Below are 23,988 nucleotides of genomic sequence, written 5' to 3'. Positions count from 1 at the left end.
GTTTTGCCAGGCAAATCTAGCAAAGGAAAAAAAGGACAGGGGAGTTGAAGGCATTTGTGAATGATAAAGGCTGGGTAGAGAAAGAAATGAAGTTCTGGGGGGGAGGAAGTAGAGAAAAAGTGGTTGGGTCCATGGAATGGAGATTAAAGTACGAGAATAAGTAAGAGACTTGGAAGGATAAAAGGCGAAATAAGAAACAAAGTTGCTTAAAATTGAGACTTTTATTTTATTTTAAAAAGGTTTTATTGCCATACCTTGCAGCTTATGGAAATTCTTGGGCCAGGTGTTGAATCGGAGTAGTAGCTGGGGATTGTGCCACAGCCACAGCAGCACTGGATCTGAGCTGCATCTGTGATCTACACTGCAGCTTAAGGCAATGCCAGATGCTTAACCTACTGAGAGAGGCCAGGGATCGAACCCATGTCCTCACAGAGATAATGTCAGGTTCCTCACCCACTGAGCCACAACGGGAACTCCCAAAATTGAGACTTTAGAGGGGGGACAGTTATTGGTGATGGGAAGGACAAGAAGATTACCCTGGGTGGCTGAGGTGTAGTGGAGAAGATCATCGGAGGTGAGGACGAAGTCCAGGAGCTGTGTAGATATTTGTTTGATGGTTCATCCTAATGGATGGTGGTTTGTCCTCATGGATGTTGAAATCTGTCCATGAGTGGAAAGTATTGAAAGGAAGCAGCTGCGTCATGAATGGGTGAGCGGGTTGACCAGGAGTTCTGTCAGTGATCGCTGTGAGGAAGGATGAGGACTGATGGCGTCTTGCAGCATGCACTGCAGAGGAGCTGGGGAGAAGGAAAGTGTCACCATGCTGCAGAAGCAGCCGGGAGAACGAGCAGTAGACACACCCCATCACCAGCAACACATGAGGGAAAGCAGGCCGTTCTGACAACTCCCTCTGCAGAAGCACAGAACCTTCAGTGGACAGTCCGCTTTCATTTAGGATGAGAAGGTGACAGGAACTCCACAGAGATGAGGTGACAGGGGTTTTGTTGAACACAGGCTGATGCCAGGGGAAGAGGCTTAGAAGACAAGGAAGGTCGGGTTGTGTTAGGGAATTAAAGATAATGATGGGAATAAATGTCTGGGTCAAGATGTAGAGCCTCAGAGATGGGGAGATGAACAGAAATCTTCTAACTAAGCCTCATGGGATTAGTCCTGGATAGGGTTTTAGAGGAAGGACAAAAGGCAGCAGTTATTTCTAGCCGTGGTCCTTAGTAACTAGCCACATGTGGCTACTGGGCACTTCATTGTAGACAGTCTGAATTGAGATATGCTATGAACGGAAAATACCAAATTTTGAGGACTTGCTGCAGAAGAAAAAAAGAGAGTAAAACATCTCAATAATTTTTGTATTAATTACATACTGAAATGATAACATTTTAGATATAGAGGTTATAGAAACCATGTGGTTAAAAATAATTTGACCTGTTTCTTTTTACTATTTATGCAGCTACTAGAAAACCGAAAATGACATATGTGCCTTGCATTATATTTCTGTTGGACAGCGCTGGCCTAGAATATTTTGTAGGAGAATCTCCCTGGAGCTCAGTATCAGGTCTACTTTGCACAAGTAGGATTACCGCATTATATAATCGTATCTAGTTTTCCCCCTATATAAATTAGTCTACTTTTGTTACCATTGAATTTCATTTTAGAAAACCTTTTTCCCACTCAGTTCTAATATGTCATTATTTTAAGCGGATGTTAACCGCTATACAAAATTAAGTAGCAACTTTTCTCTCTGCTCTTGTGGTCTTAGATTACTGTGCCTGATACTTCTTATACTTTAGAAACATAGGCCCATTTTGAAAACATACCCTGTAATCTGGTTTTCAGATACTTAAAAATAATCAAGCCAAGTTTACAATGTAGTTATTTTTCCTGACAATACTAGAGGCAACACCAAGAGTTTAAGGTTTTCCCTTTAAGACCTTAAAAATGCTTTGTAAAAGGCAATAGGTAGGAATTTTGATAACATTTTTCACTTTACAAGACAGTTCTAGAGAAATTTTCAGTTTTTTGATGCCAGAAGCAAGTTTTTAGTTGTTAATGTTTATTTTGGTGCTTTGATTTTCATCTCAGGATTTATATAATATAGTGGTCCCAAATATGGTATTTTAAGGAGATCACATTTTGTTACCATGAAAAGGTTTACAAGATCTGTGTTCTCGTGTGCTTTAAGCCAGAGTTCATAATGACACACAATGAAAATAGCAAAAGTATAAAATCAGATCTTACTGTTAATCTTTGAAGAACGAATGTATGCATATATCAGTGCAAAAGCATCTGAAAATCGATTATACAAATCCCACAAATTACTGAGTTTATAAGTTTTCACACTACAAAATATTCATGTAATAGTAGCTCTAGTGACTAGACACTAGACAAAAGTCACATGAGCTCTAGTGACTGACAAAAGTCAGTAGCAAAACCCCCAAAGGCTATACAATAATTTGCTATAGATCATGTTCATAGATATTATAAAGGTTTATATTATAATTAAGTAACATCAAATTATTATAAATGTTTCTACATCTTATTTTTTCCCCCTACTTCTTAAAAAACCAACCCAGTGGTTAAAGACCAGTCAGGCCCTTTGTTGGACTAGTAACAGGTAAAAATAGTTTACTAAGGACATTGACTTTGTCATGCCTCTCTATAGGCCATCGCTTAGTACTTTTAACTTTTAAAAATTAGTCCCAGACCCTAAATTTGTATGACAAAGCCAAGATCCTTGGCTAGGTGGAGACTTTGGTTAGAAAATTTCTAGACTAATTGCTTTTCTACCTGAGAGGCCTCAGCTTCCCCTAATATACCTGTGATCCCACCTTTTCAGGCCTAAAGATATCACCTAAAATAAAGTTTTTCCTGAGCTTCTCCATATTTAATGAGAACATAACATGCGCACATATGTTTCAAATCTTTTCTAAAACTCCAGCTTTCCTTTTGACTGTTAAGGAACTGGGTTGATAATCGTTAAGAAATAAGCTTGGAAAATGTATAATGTGTTATAATTATTTTTCAAAATACATTCATCCAGGTGGCCCATATCCGAGCAGAAAGAGATATTTTGGTAGAAGCAGATGGTGCCTGGGTGGTGAAGATGTTTTACAGTTTTCAAGATAAGAGGAACCTTTATCTAATCATGGAATTTCTCCCTGGAGGTAAAAGCAAACATAGTAGCAATGACATTCTCACATAAGCACATCTTCATATCTAATTATAATTTTATTGACTAGATTTACTTTTATGTCCCTAGCACTGAGGTTTTACAGTCATGATTTTCTACTTTCTCCCATAATAATACTAATTTTGACCACAAATTGGATTATTTTGAAGAAATGATAAAGTTGGCACATTTTAAATATTACCATTCTGAATTTACAGTATACAGTTGTTTAGATTGTTATAAGTCTAGAGTTAAGAACAAGTCACTAAAGAAGAAGACAAAAATTCAGTGGGCAAATGATAGGCATTGTATAGAAGAGAAACTCGGGCTAGTCTACAAAGGTATAGGAAAATGTTCCCCTTCACCCATATTCAGGGAAATGCAAACTAAAACAAGAATGAGATTCTACTCACTCATCTGATTAGCAAAAGCATTAAAAGTCTGATGAGGCTGTAAGGGAAGCTGGCATCTCATCTATGCAAAGGAATCTCCTAACTCTTACAGACAGTTCATGGATACCAGTTAAGTTGAAAATGCTTGTGTCCTACAGTCTGGCAATCCTACAACCAGCCATATTCCCTAGGGATTCTCCCCCACATGTGCACAAGCGGCTTGTGAAAGGATGCTCATTGCACCAGTGTTGTAATAGCGAGAACTTGATGCAAGATACATGTCCATCAGTAGAAGAATAGATAAATGTGGCATAATTATGTGTTGAAATGTTTTACAGTAGTTAAAAGTCAGGAGCTGTATCTGTTCCAACAGTAAGATCTCAGAAACAAAGTAGAGTAATAAAGCAAGCTGTGGAATTATGCGTACACTTGGTATCACGTAATTTTAAAAATTTTTGAAACTTGAGTTTGAGAGTCTGTTCCATTTCCAGGTGTGCTTACACTGATTCATTTTCACAGTTCGACATAGTTCCCTTGGCAGCTTCTTCTGGATGTTGAATGGTAGATAATGTTTCCTTATCATCTCTGCTCTGATTTGATTTCACATACTTTCTACCTTTAAACATCACAAAACTTTTGTTTATGCAATGATTCTTTGAAAATTTGGCCCTAGAGGTGGTTGGAGGTACACTGGGTAGATCATAAAATGCAAAACTCCAGCGTATGTTATATATTACAAAGAAATCTGTAATAAGCTATTCCCCTTTTTGAGGCATTTCTAATCCATGGTACTTATTTTCCTTTATTTAGGTGACATGATGACTTTGCTAATGAAGAAAGACACTTTGACAGAAGAGGAAACACAGTTCTACATTTCAGAGACTGTTCTGGCAATAGATGCCATCCACCAGTTGGGTTTCATCCACCGGGATATTAAACCAGACAATCTTTTATTGGATGCCAAGGCATGTGAATAAACTGGTGAATTGTTAAGTTGCTGATTGTTTTATGTAGTTATAGAGCTGATTTTGTGATTGGAAATGGGCAACTGCAATTTATGTTATTGCTCACCCACATTATTTTGTAGAATGAGACAGTAGGAGAGAACACAGAAGTGAAATGACATCAAAGGAAAATCGGCTGTCTTTATCATCTTCCATTTTCTGCTTCTTAAAATAATCATAATCAAATATTTATAATATTGAATTTCACCTTATGAATGTTAAGCTAAGAATAAGTAATTGCATTTAGAAGAAGAGTTTATAATAAGGCTTTGTCTCAAAGTGAACCTAATCTATTGATTTTATTAGGGGTTTTTTTGTTTGTTTGTTTGTCTTTTAGGGTCATGTAAAATTATCTGATTTTGGTTTATGCACGGGCTTAAAGAAAGCTCATAGGACTGAATTCTACAGAAATCTTACACACAACCCACCGAGTGACTTCTGTAAGTCTGATTTTTTTTTTGTCGGTTTTGGTTTTTTTTTTTTTTTTTCTGTGTTGATTTAAGTCAGGACTGCTGAGGACTGAAGCTTCTCCCCCTTTCCTCACTCCTTAAACCAATGTATCTTAAATGCGTATGTGTGAATTTGTCTTTTGATGAGAGTTTTTCCCTTGTGATTACAATTCTGTTTTGTTGAAATTAGCATTCCAGAACATGAACTCAAAGAGGAAAGCAGAAACATGGAAGAAGAACAGGAGACAACTGGTGAGTAGCCAAGTTTTGAAGAAAGAATTTTGTGCCCTGGTCCTAAATTCTCATTTGGTGTTTGCTTAGTAATTTGGATCTTTACAGCGATGAGTTCTTACTTTGTAGCAATAACTGAGCTTGTTCTAGGATCATCCGGTTTTCTTAGTTTCTCTGTAACATTTCCTTGCCTGTAAAGAAAAATACTGATTTTTACTTTATGATTTCACTTCAGAGTATTTTATTGAGCATATCTACAATTATGTAATCTCTGTGTTTACTAGTAATTAGCACTTTCTACAAAACTCATCAAGATGAATGGGACTGTAGTAAATGCCTTGTAATTTCCAGGGTTCTCTTTTCCCTACCTGTCCTGGTACAGCAAATAGCAATCAGCATAAGTAAGTCGTTGTGTGTTTCTAAGAACTTCATAGACAAACTAAATTGAAAATTTGGCATGTTAACAGTGTTACAATAAAATAGACAAAATCACCTTGGAAAGCAGGCTTTACCACAGATAAAATCAATGACTCCTTTAATGTGGAACAACACTGTTCTTTTGTTGTTGTTGCTCTTTAGGGCCACAGGTGCAGCATATAGAAGTTCCCACACTGTATTTTTAACCCCACACTATTTCTCCTCCATTACTTAGCAAATCTTAGAATTGTTTGCCCCTTTTCCTTTTTCTCTTTATCCTGTTAACTAGGTCCATGAACACTGTCAAAGTTAGGAATGTGCCTTTTGACTTCAATTTCCTGACTTTTTGTACAATGCCTGGTTATATTAACACTCTATAAGTATTTGTTAAATTCAACCAAGTGATGAAGGGAAACTCATTTAGCAGTCCTTCAAGAAGGAAAACAGACTGAAAGGCAAGAGTCTGATACCCTCAAAAAGCAAGTACAATGACCTTTGCGGTTTTTTTTTATTTTATTTTTTTATTGAAGTATAGTTGATTTACAGTGTTCTGCTAAATTCTGCCATAATTTTGGATTTTTGAGCTCATTCTCTTAATAGGCGAAATAAGTGCAAATTTCTTGTGCATTCTGATGTTTTTTAAAGTTTTTAAAAGCTTTCTTTTTTTTTTTTTAGGGCCGCATCTGTGGCATATGGAAGTTCCCAGGCTATGGATCGAATTGGAGCTGCAGCTGCCGGCCTGTGCCACAGCCACAGCAATGTGAGATCTGAGCCACATCTGTGACCTACATCACAGCTCACAGCAACACTAGATCCTTAACCCATTGAGTGGGGCCCGGGATCGAACCCACATCCTCATGGATCCTAGTTGGGTTCGTTAACTGCTGAGCCATGAAGGGAATGCCTAAAAATGTTTTTTAAATGTTTTGAACTATGCATTAATGACCAAATCTTCCTTCTCCTTTTATATGTGTCACTTTTAGATCAGCTTTTACAATTAAGAAAAGAATTGCAGTTATTTCCTACTTTTAAAAGAAAAGTGAATACTTCTTAAAGTTATGGTGAGAATTCTGTGCTCTCTGATTACAGAATATTCACAGCTGATTATTCATGTACAACATTTATTATTCTAGTGACCATCACCATGACTTACCTCATGTTTCCTATGGGAGAAATAGTGGGGGCTCTAATGGTATTTGGGGGCAGGAAATTCCTTTAGAGCCTGTATCTCCTGCCCCCTAAATGCCAATCATGTCCTCTCCCAGGTCACTGAAATGTCAAAAATGGTCCCTCGAGTACTACCTTTAGTTGAAAACTATTGCCTTAAAGTTTTTGTAAGATTTTATATGAATTAAGGATGAAAAACTGCATTGTTTTCTAATGGATAAGCAATGCCCTGGACTTAAGTTTATAATGAAAATACCTGATATTCAGATAGTAGGTTGTAGTTTACAAACACATTCCTTTGCTTGTTTCATCCTCATGTCAGCTCTGTTAGGGCAGATACTCTAATTTTATGAAGCAGGAGCTGAAGCTTAGAAAGGTTGGATAACTTTCCTGAGAATACATCAGTAACCAGTGGGGAAGCCAGGTCTGTGGGCACAACCTTTTAATTCTTTTTGAATGGATTTAGGGCTAAGTACATAAATAACTTAGTTGACCTCTTTGGGGGACAGAAATTATGTCTTAAGTAGCATACTAGCTGATTCAATGCCTTCCAAGCCTTATTCCTGAGAAACATAAAAGCAAGTATTAAATGAAAAATTAACTTCTGTATATATTGGGTTTTTTTTTTCCCCAGGAGTGAGCCATACTCAGCTCTTAAAAAAAAAAGAGAGAGAATAGAGAGAACACTGATTTGACAAGCTGTTCCTTTGCAGGCATATTCCACAGTTGGGACACCAGATTATATTGCTCCAGAAGTATTCATGCAGACTGGTTACAACAAATTGTGTGACTGGTGGTCTTTGGGAGTGATTATGTATGAAATGCTAATAGGTATGTTTTGTCATTCATTTTTGTACGTAGCTATATAAATTTCCATGAGTGCTACTGATCAAACCCATTTATTATGGGTTAAAACATGTGTATTCTTTAAATACACAGTGATAAATATCAGTGAGCTCTCTAAGGGATCCTGTTTCAGGAAGAGGGTATTTACCAGAACCCCAGTGTATCAAAATGGTATCTGCATGGCCTTTTGGGTAAATGGGGGGCAATGCTTTACGTCCTTTATTTTTTTGACTTTATTAGCAATTTGATTATAAATTGATGAATGGTGGTATTTTTTTATTAAGTAGAGCACTTGGGGCTGTTTTGATTCTTGTGACACACATAGCTTTTGATCATAAAAGCTAATGACACTTATGTTTTTCTCTGAAATGCAGGATATCCACCTTTCTGCTCTGAAACACCTCAAGAAACATATAGGAAAGTGATGAACTGGAAAGAAACTCTGGTATTTCCTCCAGAGGTGCCTATATCTGAGAAAGCTAAAGACTTAATTCTTAGGTTAGTAGTTCAGTCCCTAGAGAAGTCTGCGGTATCTTAAAAACCTCACAGGTACCTAAAAGACTAATTTGCCCATTCCAGCCTCTGTGGGAGGAAAAGGAGATCAATATAGTCAAACAGATCAACAAAAAAAGGTGGTTTGTTTTTTGTTTTGTTTTGTTTTCTTTGTTTTTAAATGCAGACTCTTAAAAGGAAGTATTCAGGAAAAAAAGTAAGAGCTAAGAAAAGGGAAGAGGTCTTATATTGTTTCAAAGGTCACTCCTCTTAGAATGCAATGATCTTATCCCCTAAAGAGAAAATAAGTTGTGAGTAACAGTTCATGTCACAAAAGTCTATATACGAAAACTTTTCTAAGCAAAAGATTCCATTCTGTTTCTCAACTAAGATGATGTTTGTCAGTTCTTGTGTGAAAGGGCTGGAAGGAATATAAATTGGTACAACCTATGGGAATAGCCCATTGGCAGCATATTATAAAAAAAAAAAAAATCTTCAAACTGTCTATGACCTTTGACCTAGCGCTTGTACTTCTAGGAATTTCGTGGATAATCAGATGTGTGTAAAGATTTAGGTATAATATGTTATCTTGATACTATTTTTAGTAATGAAACATTGAAAACCATCTATGTTGAACAATAGTGGACTGGTGAAATAAATTGAAGTGCTTCTATGTATAAATTTTAGAAAATGAAGTTATAGGAAAATATTGAATGACTTTGGGAAATGTTCTCAGTATATAGTGGAAAAAATTAGTCCTAAAGTGGTAACTTATCAACACAATATTTTTGAAATTATAATAAAAGACTGGAAGGAAATGGCTTCAGACTGGTTTATGGTAGTTATGTCTGGGACAGTTATAGATGATTTCTGTTTTCTCCCACATTTTCCACAATAAACAGAATTAACTTCAGTGAAGAGAAAAAAAATTGAAATGTTTGAAATAATGCAAATAGAGTATTTTAGGTGTAATTTGCACCTGCTAATTTCTGTTTCCATTTTCTAGGTTTTGTATTGATTCTGAAAACAGAATTGGGAATGGTGGAGTAGAAGAAATAAAAGGTCATTCTTTTTTTGAAGGTGTAGATTGGGGGCACATCAGGTATGTTTATAGGCTTTGAGTGGAAGAGGTCTGCAGAAAAATTTTTGTACTTAGATTTAGCGATTTATTTGTCTCAGATTCTGCTAGATTAAATACAAAAAGTAACACTTGATAACGTTTTTTTTTTTTTTAACTTTTGACCTTTTATAATTTTAATTTTTTTAATCGTTATTTCCTCAATACAATATTTTTTTTTCTACTGTACAGCATGGTGACCCAGTTACACGTACATGTGTACATTCTATTTTCTCACATTATCATGCTCCATCATAAGTGACTAAACACAGTTCCCAGTACTGCATAGCAGGATCTCATTGCTAATCCATTCCAAAGGCAATAGTTTGTATTTATTAACCCCAAGCTCCCCAACCACCCCACTCCCTCCCCCTCTCCCTTGGCAACCATGAGTCTATTCTTCAAGTCCATGATTTTCTTTTCTGTGGAAAGATTCATTTGTGCCTTATATTAGATTCCAGATATAAGTGATATCATATGGTATTTGTCTTTCTCTTTCTGGTTTACTTCACTCAGTATGAGAGTCTCTAGTTCCATCCATGTTGCTGTAAATGGCAGTATTTTGATCTTTTTTGATGGCTGAGTAGTATTCCATTGTGTGTGTGTGTGTGTGTGTATATATATATATATATATGTATATATATGTATATATATATATATCACATCTTCCTAATCCAGTCATCTGTTGATGGACATTTGAGTTGTTTCCATGTCTTGGCTATTGTGAATAGTGCTGCAATGAATAGTGCTGCATTATACGGGTGCATGTGTCTTTTTTTTTTTTGGTCTTTTTGCCTTTTCTAGGGCCACTTCCCTCGGCATATGGAGGTTCCCAGGCTAGGGGTCTAGTTGGAGCTGTAGCTGCCGGTTTACCCCAAAGCCACAGCAACGACAGATCAAAGCCGCGTCTGCAACCTACACCACAGCTCACAGCAATGCCGGATCCTTAACCCACTGAGCAAGGCCAGGGATCGAACCCGCAACCTCATGGTTCCTAGTCAGATTCGTTAACCACTGAGCCACAACGGGAACTCCCAGGTGCATGTGTCTTTTTCAAGGAAAGTTTTGTCTGGATATATGCCCAACAGTGGGATTGCCAGGTCATAGGGTCGTTCAATAATGGTATTAAGTCAGTGTTTTCTGGATTATGTAAATGAGTGGGACTATAGTGGCTATAGCTAAATGACTCCTTTTATCGAAGGTCCACTTTAAGGAAAAAGCACATATAGATTTCGACAGAGTTACATGATGAAGGTTGTTAGCACAACAAAGATGTATTTACATTTGACACTGTAACCCCTCATTTTTGTCCTTTCTCTTAGTATTACCATACTGTGTCTCCTTGATTAACTTGTAAAAATGCACAGTCCCTCTTTTAAGCATTGTGGGAAAAGTTGTATCATACAAATAACTTTTAAGAATTCCTTTGTGTTTGTTGTGAACACTGGCCTTTATTCACTTTGCAGCCAGACTACCTTCACTTCAAAGTGGTTCTGGTCTCTTCTCCACACAGCAACAGTTTAGAAACAAATCTGATCATGCTGTTTTCTTCCTTCTCTTTGTACTTAAAATAAAACTAAGGATCCTTAACTGCTTTTCAGGCTGTGGAGTGTGGCTTTTGCCTCATCTCTACAAGCTGCATCTTGCAGGGTCCTGCCCTTTTCTCCCTCCTCAGGGCTCTGTCATATGCAGTTCATTCTGACGGAAACTCACACCTCCTGGCCCTTGCTCCTGCCCCAGCCCCTGCCCCTCCTCCCCCTTCCCTTTACACTTTGAAGACAGCTTATATGTCACTTCACTGGAGATCTTCACTGGCGCTCCTAAGATGTGCTGGGCACTCTACCTGAGTATAGCCAATTTAGGGGATCATTTACTATCTGCCCAGCACTGATCTAAGTATTTCTCATCTTAGCCTCATAATAAACCTTATAAGTTCTATTATTATCCCTACTTTACAGAGGAAACTAAGGCACAAAGAAGTAATGTGCCAGCAGCGCCTCAGCTAGTAAATGAACTAGCCAGAACCGCTAACTAGAATTAGACCCAGGCAATTTGACTCTGGAGTCCTGACTCTTAACTGCTGCACCATATCATACTGTCCGTACATCATCTCATTGGGCAGAACTATGATTCCCGCCTTGTTCCAGTTGAAAGGATGTTTAGAGACTACCAGTCCAGTCTCTTGGTTTTATATGAGGGAACAGTCACAGTACCTGAGGTCATACTGCTTGTCAATAAGAGATTACATCTCAGGGCACCCTGATCTATGCTTCTTTACGCTAAACTAAAGTAAATGTATTAAGTTAGTGCATTAAGTATAAAAAGGTTAGAACAATTTTGGGAAAAATGTATACATGCTTTTACATAATTATGTAAACTTATCACCTAATAGATCCAGTAAGTACTTGCTGAAAAAGTAGAAGCAATAAAAATTGATATTTTCTTTTAGCTGTTTTTAGCATCATACAAAGGCATTTTCATGACTTATTTTTTAAACCTAATATGGCTGACCCCTTGATATTTAAATGGTTAAGAAGTTTCTGGATTCAGATTTCATCACAAATGTGTCATCCCTTCATACTTTGAGCCCCTTATTTTCCCAAATGACTTTTGATTTTTTGATCCTTTGCTAAGAGAATTCCATTCCTGAATTAATTAGGTAGGATCCAGTCTCCACACTATCTAGGATACTTTATATAGTGATACAATTTTTTCAATAAAAATCTCTTTTGGTCTACCTTCCCTGTCATTAACTTTTGTTTTTCCACTTGAAAAAATAGCATGAGAAGTCTTAGTACAAAGAAATAAAAATTCAAAGTAAATAATATTTTAATAAAAAATTATACTCAATTATAAAATCCACTTAACTAACAGGTATTTCCAAATCCATAATAAATTTTCCTGGCTCTTCCAATGTCTACATAACAGTGTGCAGAATTTGCAAGTAGAACTATGTTTTGGGAAACTGAGTTCAAAAAAATTTACCATGGTTATTTTATATCTTTTTATAGGGAAAGACCAGCAGCAATCCCTATAGAAATCAAAAGCATTGATGATACATCAAATTTTGATGACTTCCCTGAATCTGATATTTTACAACCAGGTAAGACAATCTATAACACAATTAACACTATTAAAAGTCTATGAGGGCATCTTTCACTAGTGAAATTCATTTACTTTTGGTTAATTTTTCCATCTTTCTAGTGCCAAACAGCACGGAACCGGACTATAAATCCAAAGACTGGGTTTTTCTCAATTATACCTATAAAAGGTTTGAAGGGTTGACTCAGCGTGGCTCTATCCCCACCTACATGAAAGCTGGGAAGTTATGAATGAAGATCACATTCGCTCACAACCAGGAGAACTCAGGTAGCTGCATCACCAGGCTTGCTTGGCGTAGATAAACAATACACTGAAATACTCCCGAAGACGGTGGTGCTTCTGACTACAGGAGGAAATTCTACAGGATTAGGATTTCTAAGACTACTACAGGAATTGGTTGGCAGTGCCAGCTGGCTTTTTTTTTTTTTTTTTTTAATATTTTATTATTTTTTGTTAACTTTATTATATGAAGGTACTGGAATAAAAAGAAACATACATCCCTTTCTAACTGCACTGCCTACATGCGTATTAAGGTCCATTCTGCCTGTGTGTGCTGTAGCTTTGTACTGTAACACCTCTAATCAATTCAGGAGAAACACATATCATTTCAAGCAACATAGGCTAATCTGTAGGTAACACTGCAGTATTGCTGTTTTACTCCAAGTCTTATGGGTCTAGAGAATCAATAAAAGCCATCTTCCATAGTTGGTATTAGAACACTTGCCCTATTGGTTTGAACATCTACAGAATATATTTAAAGACAATTTCTGTAATGGTTTTAAGAAATTTTAAAAAGGAAATACACTGGTTATTTAAATATAGAGTTTATCATCGTGTTATTACACCAACTCCACAGTAGGGAGTGACAAGTTTCTACCAAGGAGGAAGTTTGACACCTTCACTCAAGCACTCCACTAATATGCTTTACTTTGCATTCAGAAATACTGATGACCTTTATATACGTAGTCTGTATACTCATAGGGAGATGTACTGTATGATATAAAATGTAAATTGCTTTTCTTGTGACAAGAGGACTTCTTTTTTTAACCAGAGGACTTGGCATTATTTTCATTTGATTATGGTGAGTTGAATTTAAGAAATGACCATGAAGGCTGCTTGTAGACCTAGTGTATTTTTATTAAACTATTTTTTTAAATGTCAAACTTCTGATCATGTAAATGGACTTGTAGAAAACAAAGAGCTATGTACTTTGGTTTTCTAGAAAGCTGTAACATATCATGGCTGGTTACCTTTTATTTCTTTTGACGAAACTGTTTCCTTTGATAGTTCTTGTATTATTGTGCCATTATTTTCTTATACTCCAAATGTACCAAAGATCCTGAACAGAGTGGATGTCCACAGCTGAGGAGAAGTTTACTGTCCTGCGGAAATGCTGCCTTCAGATCTTCCAGAGAGGTCAGCTCATTCAAGGGCAGCACTGTTCATGTTTAGCTGCATCACTGTGGTTAATGCAAATGGAATTAAGGAAGTAAAAGCAGGCCAGGGAGGCTGTGATTCGAGGGTGGGGGAGATGATGTCCGCATCAAATCCTTTGAGTAGTTTCCTAAGAGTTAAATAGTCTTTGCTAGCTTGACATCTTAATTTTAAAACAACTCTCTGAGGTTTTGGTTTCATCAGTACTAGTGAAGGAGTATCTAAAGAATGTCTTAAGTTTGTCTTAACTGCTCATTGGTTGACTCGAAGGTACAACAGCATAACCATTACAAATGATCTGCCATGAGAATCTAAAGTAATTTATTTGTAGGATGTCCTTAATGGAGAATTGCATAGGATCATTATGCAAATCTGCAAAAGGTTTTATAGATGTTGCTGCTTTTGCTAGAGAGCTCCACAGTGTTTCAATAAGGTCGTCCTGGGTTTTCTTCCGGCCCTGTTCTCCCCTTCGTTCCCTTTCCTTCCTTTTCCTCTGCCTCCCTCCCTCCCTCCCTTGTATTTGTTTGATACTTATTATGTGTTCATTTAAGACTTCATCTCCTTTTTTTTGGTTTGGATCATGTGACTGAGTAAGGAGAGAGAACTATTAAAATTCCAGGGTTTCTCAATTTGGCTAATTCTGGTTTTTCTGATTATAACTGCCTCTAATTTTAAAACAATCTTTTTAACTTCTGCTCTGTTTTATGAGATTTTCTCATCCTCCCCACCCCACCCCCTTTTTTAAAGACTGTTTTGTTAGTGTGATAGTGAATGGGTAAGAGGAAATTATAATATTCTCTGGTTCTAATTTGGTAACTATTCTAGTGTAAACACTTTTTCATTAATTCAAGTTAGAGAGATTGATGTAAAGGAGCTGAATCACCTAAGTTTACCTTTTAATTGAATAAGAGTGGAGCATTTCAGTTTCCATCTTCTTCCTTATTACTACGGAGAACTTGGGAATAGTTATGATTTCTTGGCAATGGAAGGGCAGTTATGGAAAGTTTACTTTGTTTAGAGACTCATTTTTCCCTAGAGTTAATAGAGTGATTCATAATCTTTGGGGTTTCCTCCTCATCAAAAGCATTTCTTAAGTGCCTATCTAAAAGCAATTAAAGACTGTGTCTGCCCTTTGGAAGCTAAGAATTTGATTCATGATGCAAATTAGCTAGATAATTTGCAAAGTACCCTTGAGATTGAATTTTCTCTATTATATACTTCCCATATTTCAGGTGAACCATTTAATTTAAATGACAAAACCCTATCTAATCAACCGAGCGTAATGACGTTTTCTTTAAATTAGACTCTATTTTGAATTAAAGAGTTTTGTTATAAACTGTGTGTGTTTTTGGTTTTTCTAAGTATATAGAAATCTTGTGTAATTCAGATTTATTGATTTCCTGATTTAATGTAGACTTTGATTTTTTTATTAAACAAAACCCTTTGTATTAAAGCAAGTTATGTTATTTTTCTTTTATGCTTTTCTCATTAACATGGCTTTAAATCTTTATAGTTATTGAAGTGTAGTGCTATCTGAAATAGGGAATTTCTTATAAATCAACCTTTTCTGAACGGAATATATACCTGATTTAATAAGCTATTCGTTGAATGGAAAATAACAAGTGTGAAATATTTAAAACTTTCTTTGGTTGCTAAGGCTTAAGATAAGGTTCCATTTATTTCTATAATAGCATACTTTTTCTGTTTTTTAAACATGTGTATATCTTTGTATAAATTTGTAAATCTTAAAATATTTTAAAGTACATTTATTTTTTGTGTTTTATTGTAGAAAACCTTTAGACAATTACTCCATCAGTATCTTGGTAGGAGAAACAGCTATCCATTCATCAGTGATCTCCAAATAAATGAATTGAGATTTTAATCAGTAGAGGGGTCCCTGGCTGTAAACACATTCTCTCCTGGAATTGCTAAGATTCAGAACATTCAGCATAACCATTTTGCTACAACCATGATTATTTCCTCTTGTCTTTATTTAAATTTTATTTTCTATGTAGAAGTGCACTTATTTCTGGAAAACTTTAATGAAACAAACACTTGGAACAAATATAAATATAAGACACTGGGGATTACTAGAAATATTTTAGATTTTTATGAAAAAATGTGAGGAAGATATTACTGCTTTAAAAAGGAATGAATAGTAATAATCTTAAGTTATTTTTTAAAAAGCAATATAAATTATTCAGCAGTTGTCTGGAACAATAATCATCAGGCTGTTGAGTTCTATGTTCAGTTACTGAGTTTCAAAGAAATGTTTTGGTGGCATGAGGCCTTTTGCATTGAAGGAAAGAAAAGAATAAAAACTATGTTTATAATATTTCTCTTGGTGAGGTTTTTTGGTTTTATTTTCCAGTTTTGAGGTAGGTGTTATCCAAAATTCCAGAAAGACCTTTTTGTGAATATATCCAACTTTTACACTTAAAGATCACATGAAGATCAAAATAAATATTTCAGCTTTCTATTGTGTTAGGTTTGAACCATCAAGATAGTTGTAAAAGTTTATATGCAATTACCCCACCAGAACAAAGCCAGGTAGCAGGCAGAACTAATATGAAAATGCCTCAAAATTAAATTGAAGGAGTTCCCATTATGGTTCGACCCCTGGCCTTGCTCAGTGGGTTAAGGATCCAGTGTTGCTGTCAGCTGTGGTGGAGGTTGCAGACGTGGCTTGGATTCCATGTTGCTGTGGCTGTCGTAGGCCAGCTGCTGTGGTTCTGATTTGACCCTTAGCCTGGAAACTTCCATATGCCACAAGTGCAGCCATTTAAAAAAACGGAAAGAAAGAAAAGAAAATTAAATTGAAAATACCTCAAAATAGCGTGGAAACTAGTGATATAAGTGCCCTGGTTACTACTACATCTGTCCCATGGAAGACACCGATTGATCATTAATCCTGATGCTCTTTCTTCTGAGCTCAGAGAGAGCCAGTCAGAACCCTGCCCATCCTAGCCATGCTCCCAGTTCTTCCCTGACTGACATCCTTTCTGTATGCCCTTTGTTAAGACAAAATGGTGAGAACATTGAACATCCAAATTTGGACTTTAGAGCAAACTTGGACACTCTACATTCACCTTCTTTCAAAAGCAACTTGTGATTAAAAGAATTTACACTGGTATACAAAGGGCTTTTCCTTATATTATTCATTTTGGTTTTTACTACTCTGTGACATAAACATAATTACTATCATTTTGCAGATACTGAACATGAGGCTGAGCATGACTTAAGCCAAACACAGGTAATAAATTGCTCTCGAACCCAAGAATGGTGTCCTTCCCTTTCCCCCAATCATGGAGCATACTTCACTGACAAATTACCTCCTATGCTTCTAGACCTCAGAAAAACACATGGGAAGCTCATGACAATAGTTTTCACTTTGGATGCTTTTGACTGTATCAGAAGATGCAAGTAAAAATGGCTTCAACAGTGAGGAAAATGAGTATCTCATGTTAACACTAAGACCCAAGATAGGGACCTTCCAGAACAGTCAATGTAGCATCTCAACAACAGCAAGAATATAGGTTCTTCTCATCTTTTTCCTTTTATCATCCTCAGAGTGTTGCCTTTGTCCTTAGTCTTATTTTCTCAGAGGAGCTAGATGGCTTTAGGGACTCCCAGCATCAAATCTTCATGCAGCAAGCCTTTAAAAAGAGAAACTATTGATCATCATTTTTTTCCTTTAAGAACAAGGAAGATCTTTTCCAGAAGCATTCTAAGCATAGTACCTCCCCACATTTGTTGGCCATGATTATGTCGTCTATCCATTACTACCGCAGTACCTGGCCTGGTGATGGATTTAAAACTAAGGAGGGGAGTTCCCATTGTGGCTCAGTGGTAACGAACTGGATTAGTATCCATGAAGATGCAGGTTTAATCCCTGGCCTTGCTCCTCAGTGGGTATCTAGTGTTGCTGTGGCTGTGGTGTAGGCCAGCAGCTACAGCTCCGATTCCACCCCTAGCCTGGAAACTTCCATACGCTGTGGATGTGGTCCTAAAAAGACAAAAAAAAAAAAAAAAAAATTAAGCAGGATTCATATCCCTGGTACCAAAGCGAGGCTAACCTAAAGCTTATAGCCACCTGATAGCAGAACCAAATGGGCGTTAACCTCCAAGATAATCAAAAGGGTGCCACACAAGTTTATAGCAATGGTTCTTTTATTTTGTTTTGTTTTTTTGCCATTTCTTGGGCCGCTCCTGTGGCATATGGAGTTTCCCAGGCTAGAGGTCGAATCGGAGCTGTAGCCGCCAGCCTACACCAGAGCCACAGCAACTCGGGATGTGAGCTGCGTCTGCGAACTACACCACAGCTCTCGGCAACACCGGATCCTTAACCCACTGAGCAAGGCCAGGGATCGAACCCGAAACCTCATGGTTCCTAGTTGGATTTGTTAACCACTGAGCCATGACAGGAACTCCAGCAATGGTTCTTATCCGAAGCCCTGCCCCTGGATTTTGTTGCTGGTTCTGCCATTGCCTATATATAAACTGAAGGCTGCTCCATTAATGTCTTTCCTGACCCATCAATAGGAGGACTGGGTACACTAGACCATGCTAGACCATGGCTCAACTTCTGGGATCCCAGCTTTCTTGTCCTTCAGAGAACCAAGAATAGGGGTGGGTTTCCCAACATCATACAAACAGTGGGCATCTCACCCAGTGACCAGGGTGTGGTCATTTTAGTGCTACTGTTATATTACTACAGGGACCCTCATCAACTTCCCCTAAAGATCCAGCCAGGTGTGGACCTCATCACAGTGACTGGCCTAATCGTTATTAACTCAACTGCTTTGTTTAACTTGGGACGATGGGCTGTGATGAATAGAAACAAAAATTGCTCAGGAGGTTGTGCTAACCACGACAAAGTTATCTCTGAACTTACTGTTCATACTAAAACATTCCTTGTGAAACCCTTAAATGTAGGATGACTTGTGGTCTCTGCCAGTGGGAGAAACCCATTAACAGGAAAGGGAAATTGTCCTTTGCCTTTCTAGTCCTCTTGGATTAGATAATCATGAGCAGAACTTGAAGAACTCTCCTGTACAATTCTATACAAAGGGGCAGGGCGGGGCATTAAGGAGGGCCCACTTGCAGACAGAGTATCCAAAACTTGCAAAAGTAAAAATTGGTTCATCTTTTGATACCTACATACATGGACAAATGCATAATCTCTAAGGCAAAAATAAGCAACTGCACAAACTCCTCCCTCATCTTTTTTTTTCTTTTAAAGATTTTTTTATTAGAGTTGATTTACAGTGTCCTGTCAGTTTCTGCTGTATAGCAAAGTGACCCAGTTACACATATATATATATATATTCTTTTTCTCACATTATCCTCCATCATGTTCCATCCCAAGTGACTAGATATGGTTCCCTGTGCTATACAACAGAATTTCATTACTTGTTCACTCCTAATGCAATAGTTTGCATCTACCAAACCCCAACTCCCAGTCCATCCCACTCTCTCCCCTTCCCCCTTGGCAACCACAAGTCTGTTCTCCATGTCCATGAGTTTGTTTCTTTTCTGTAGATAGGTTCATTTGTGCCATATACTAGATTCCAGATATACGTGATATCATACGGTATTTGTCTTTCTCTTTCTGACTTATTTCGCTTAGTATGAGAAACTCTAGTTTCATCCATGTTGCGGCAAGTGGCATTATTTTGTTCTTTTTATGGCTGAGTAGTATTTCATTGTGTATATGTACCATATCTTCATTCAACTGTCAGTGGACATTTAGGTTTTTTCCATGTTTTGGCTATTGTGAATAGTGCTGCAATGAACATAGGGGTCCATGTATCTTTTTGAACAAAAGTTTTGTCCTGATATAGGCCCAGGAGAGGGAATGCTGGATCATATGTTAGTTCTATATTTAGTTTTCTGAGGTACCTCCATGCTGTTTTCCATAGTGGTTGTACCAATTTACATTCCCACCACAGTGAAGGAGGGTTCCCTTTTCTCCACACCCTCTCCAGCATTTGTTATTTGTAGACTTACTTGTTAGCCATTCTGACCCATATGAGGTGGCACCTTGTTATAGTATTCCCTCTTAAGTTCTGTTCTCCCTGTATTTTTCTCAGAATTTTAGTTTATTGCTACTTCCATCCTCATGGCTTACAGAAATACACACACACACACACACACACACACACACACACACACACACACACCTTACCCCCTGCAGCAACCTAGCTTTAAGAAAATTCATTTTTGACAAGTCGAACCAATATTTCCTGGAGTACTCAGAGCAACTGTTTAAAAAATCAGTGAGGGTGCTCATTTGAAGTAAGGATTAAGGTGTCTCACCAGAGACCTACTGAATCAGAATTTCTGAGGTGGGTCAGAACTTCTGCACAGTCTCAATCCAACTTGGAGAACTACTGAGCTAAAGGAAAATGGACACTTGTTGGTCTTTTCTAAAATGAAATAACATCTGCCTCATTGAAGGTTGTGAGAACATCTCTATAAAGTAATGGGTGCCCAGTGGGTGACGTACTGCAGTCAGAATTTAGAGCACTGCCTGGCACAGTGGAGATGCTCTGCACACATTTGTGAATAGACGTATGAAATAACCATTTCGTGGGTGATCCTACATTTCCTCTAAGGCCAATCTCCAAATGTTTTCACTTTTAATAATAACATAAATCAACTCCGAGTGCATTGAAAAGGAATGCAGCTTTTGTGAACGTTGTTATTTTCCGGGGAAATAAAGTAAGAGGGTTTGCCTTACACAATGAAACTTCCTAAATAATCTTTTAAAAGATCTTTCTCAAATGTCTACTCCCTGGGGTACCTGCCACCACCTCTTTTCCTCTCTTTTATAGTATACCATCCTGCAATTAACTTTTCTGTTCCTCCACTGCATAAGCCAAGCTCCAGCAGATCTTTCCTGTTCCAGAAACCCACTAGAGGCTCATCTATCCCTCTAAAAACATTTGCCCCCGTGTATCTCCAAATTGCACTCCCACTCATCAACTTGCTCAGCAAATCCAAGAATCTTCCCCAGCATTCACCCTTCAGAGAATGTTGAGTGGGGGGTGGGAGTAATGGGGAAGGAAGTATACTTTTCAATATTAGTAATTTAATTATTTTCCTCGGTCGCTTAGCTCATTAATGGGTAGCTGCTATTTTTTTTAATGCATCACTGGAAATGGTATCTTCAATTTAACACTCTGAAGCAGGTGGATTTTTGTGGTCCTGGACCAATTGAAATATCTAAGCAACCTTAAAAGAACCCCCAAACTTAACTACATTGTTCTTGTTTTTCTTTTTTCTTTCTTCTTTGCCATTTCTTGGGCCGCTACCTCGGCATATGGAGGTTCTAGGGGTCTAATCAAAGCTCTTGCTGCCGGCCTACATCAGAGCCACAGCAACTTGGGATCCAAGCCGCATCTTCGACCTACACCACAGCTCACAGCAACGCTGGATCCTTAACCCACTGAGCAAGGTCAGGGATCGAACCCGAAACCTCATGGTTCCTAGTTGGATTCATTAACCACTGAGCCACGACGGGAACTCCTTGTTTTCCTTTCTGTTTAGGGCCACACCTGCGGCATATCAAAGTTCCCAGGCTAGGGGTTGAATTGGAGCTGCAGCTGCAGCCTATCTACCCCACAGCCACAGCCATTCAGGATCCAAGCTGATTCTGTGACCCATGTGCAGCTTGTGACAATGCTGGATCCTTAACTCACTGAGAGAGGCCAGGGATTGAACCTGAATCCTCATGGATACAAGTCGAGTTCTTAACCCACTGAGCCACAGTGGGGACTCCTAAGTTATATTGTTACGATCCCAGCAGGAGGCTAAGAATAGGGATTTACAGTGTGAGAGGCAGGTGGTTCCTGATGCCAGTCTGTTCCTGCCTGAGAATTTAACAGTGAAGCAAATTACTGAACAAACTAAGACCCCACCCCACCCCCACCCCCACCCCAGGATTAGTGATGATTCCTGAAGAGCAAAGCTGTTCCTGAGCTTTTGGAAAGGAAACTGCATTGACCAGAAAGAACTATACCATGCACTCCGCAAGTTACGTTCCAAGTCACTTTGCTAACATTTTACCCAAGGAGAAACTATGAGAAGACCTCTGGTTGGAAATGAGAGATTACTTTCCTATTCACTTGTCAAGATACTGTGTGACTCTATCTCTGCCTTGTTCAATGAGGTATAATATAACTACCATTTAAAAAAAAAAAAAAGCATGTCTTAGAAAGTAAAGTTCCAGAGCATAAAGAAAAAAGTACAAAGTAGATTTTAAACCTGAACAACTGGGGGAACACACAGTAAACTATGAGAATGATTTGCCCCAAGAAATCCATGGGTCTCCTCCCCTTGTGCATTAGACTTCCTGCTATTATATTTAGGTTCTGCATTCCTTTCTCTGGCTTTCAGGCTTTTGGTGGAAGTGAATCATCATTTCTAAGAAATGAGGACTGCAGTGATTCACCCGAAAGCTTATAATACCACGTATCAATTCCTAAGAAGGCGACCTGACATTTACCATCCGGCTTTTATCATCTGAGTGATCCTGGCCAAAACACTCATCCCTGAACTTTTGTTTGCCTACAGAGAAGACAAGGATTATATGTGTTTAACAACCTCACAAAGGCTGCTGTGAGGCTCACCTGAGATGATAAAGGAGGGAAATGCTTTGTAAGCAGGACAGTGTCTACATAGTCTTCAGGATACATTTCAACCAGCAATTCCACTCTGTCTTTAAGGTGGCATTTAACACACATCCAGGTCTAAGAGTATCCCCCCGCCTCCATTTTGGTAAACCTCAAAACAGATTTTAAGACTATCTGCCAGGCTCTCTGGAATTTTTCTTTTCTAGATGCCCACATAAGTTGGTGTTGGTGGATATCGGGCTGCGTTCCAAGAGGATGGTGTGTGTGTGTGTGTGTGTGTGTGTTTTACTTTGTTTTTATTATGGCCGCATCCCTGCAGATGGAAGTTCCTGGACCAGGGATTGAATGCTAGCCACACAGCTGAGACCTACCCTACAGCTGGGTCAGGTCAGCGCCGGATCCTTTAACCCACTGCTCTGGCCAGCAGCAAACCTAGCAGCTGCAGTGGGGTTCTTAACCCATTGCCCCACAGTGGGAACCCCTCAAGATTGGTTTTGAGGCCCGTCGTGGCCCAGCGGAAAGAATCCGACTAGGAACCATGAGGTTGCAGGTTCCATCCCTGGCCTCGCTCATTGGGTTAAGGATCCGCGTTGCCTTGAGCTGTGGTGTAGGTTGCAGACGCGGCTCGGATCCCACGTTACTGTGGCTCTGGCATAGGCCAGCGGCTACAGCTCTGATTAGACCCCTAGCCTGGGAACTTCTATATGCCGCGGGCGCGGCCCTCAAAAAGACAAAAAAAAAAAAAAAAAAAAAAAAAAAAAGACAAAAGGATGGTTTTGATTAGTGATTTGTCTCTTTGTGTGTGTTACTGAGGGCAGCATCTCCCTCCACCTCCAGCAGGATCAAGTCCCAGTTCCCAATTAAGACTGTTCCCCCCCACACCCACCCCGCCCCCGCCACACACACCGCAGAGCCCTGCGGGTGCCCTGCTCCGGTCCTGGCTACTTCCATCCGAAGCATCCAACGTCCCCGCCCAGGTTCGGCCCTAAGTAGCCCTGAGGACACAACAAGCAACTAGTTACGAAGCTGTAATGAAGAGTACTGGTAGGAAAATTAATAGTTTTAGGCTGGTTGATGCAAAGCTTTGGTGCTTTCTCTGCTGTTCCTTTCCTCCACTACTTCTACTAGAAAACCGTAGCCAAGGAAGCCTTGGGACCCGAGGGACGGGAGTGATCTTGCTTTCGGATTTACCCTACCATTGCAGGATCCCAAACGGCTTCCTCGGTGACCCCTCTGTCATCGTACCCTCATCTCTGCAGCTAAGCCCTTCCTTGATAGAAAAGAGAAAGGATCAGAGACGTCCTGCTTCCAGCTCTCGCTGCCGTCCTCCTCCCCCGCTCTGTAACTCCCACCTTGCAATGATCTCCATCCATTCTTTACCTTTTCCCCCCAAGTGAAACAATTCCAACCCCTGGAACAGGCAGCTAACGAATCTTAAAGTGGTTGGGAAAACCTGTTTTAAGTAGCCGGATTCCCAGAAAGGGTCAAGGTGCTACGTTGTCAACCTCTCGGCACTT

The 23,988-nt window shown here is 38.7% G+C and overlaps 2 protein-coding genes and 1 long non-coding RNA gene across 13 annotated transcripts in view; 2 read left to right on the top strand and 1 right to left on the bottom strand.

The window, feature by feature from the left end:
• The window catches only part of STK38L (serine/threonine kinase 38 like), an 84,256-nt gene extending 68,086 nt beyond the window's left edge, over positions 1-16,170 (top strand). For 8 of the 10 annotated variants that reach the window (XM_021092163.2, XM_021092164.2, XM_003126421.6 and 5 more), the window contains 9 exons: positions 3,056-3,179; positions 4,387-4,541; positions 4,918-5,020; positions 5,220-5,281; positions 7,558-7,675; positions 8,065-8,188; positions 9,189-9,284; positions 12,311-12,402; positions 12,504-16,170. In XM_021092163.2, coding sequence (XP_020947822.1) covers positions 3,056-3,179; positions 4,387-4,541; positions 4,918-5,020; positions 5,220-5,281; positions 7,558-7,675; positions 8,065-8,188; positions 9,189-9,284; positions 12,311-12,402; positions 12,504-12,631 — 1,002 coding nt within the window. In that variant the 3' untranslated portion in view covers positions 12,632-16,170. Of the gene's footprint in view, positions 1-3,055; positions 3,180-4,386; positions 4,542-4,917; positions 5,021-5,219; positions 5,874-6,383; positions 7,676-8,064; positions 8,189-9,188; positions 9,285-12,310; positions 12,403-12,503 lie in introns of all 10 variants that reach the window. The other 2 variants (XR_014803689.1, XR_014803688.1) reach the window with 2 other exon arrangements.
• On the bottom strand, positions 5,314-23,983 carry LOC146403366 (uncharacterized). Its single transcript, XR_014803690.1, has 3 exons — positions 23,852-23,983; positions 23,378-23,466; positions 5,314-5,451 (listed from the first exon to the last, which is right to left on the bottom strand). It is a non-coding gene; the product is annotated as an uncharacterized LOC146403366 (long non-coding RNA).
• Positions 23,361-23,988, top strand: part of ARNTL2 (aryl hydrocarbon receptor nuclear translocator like 2) — a 195,791-nt gene continuing 195,163 nt past the window's right edge. The window contains exon 1 of one of the 2 annotated variants that reach the window (XM_084956487.1): positions 23,361-23,515. In XM_084956487.1, coding sequence (XP_084812613.1) covers positions 23,503-23,515 — 13 coding nt within the window. In that variant the 5' untranslated portion in view covers positions 23,361-23,502. The remainder of the gene's footprint in view (positions 23,516-23,988) is intronic. The other variant, XM_084956485.1, reaches the window with a different exon arrangement.

This window comes from Sus scrofa, chromosome 5 (genome assembly GCF_054392235.1).
Source record: "Sus scrofa isolate SSC_HxYL_T2T_F1_AM1 chromosome 5, Sscrofa_HxYL_maternal_Yorkshire_Landrace_v2.0, whole genome shotgun sequence".
Taxonomy (NCBI): Eukaryota; Metazoa; Chordata; class Mammalia; order Artiodactyla; family Suidae; genus Sus; species Sus scrofa.
This window is presented reverse-complemented; position numbering and strand designations above follow the sequence as displayed.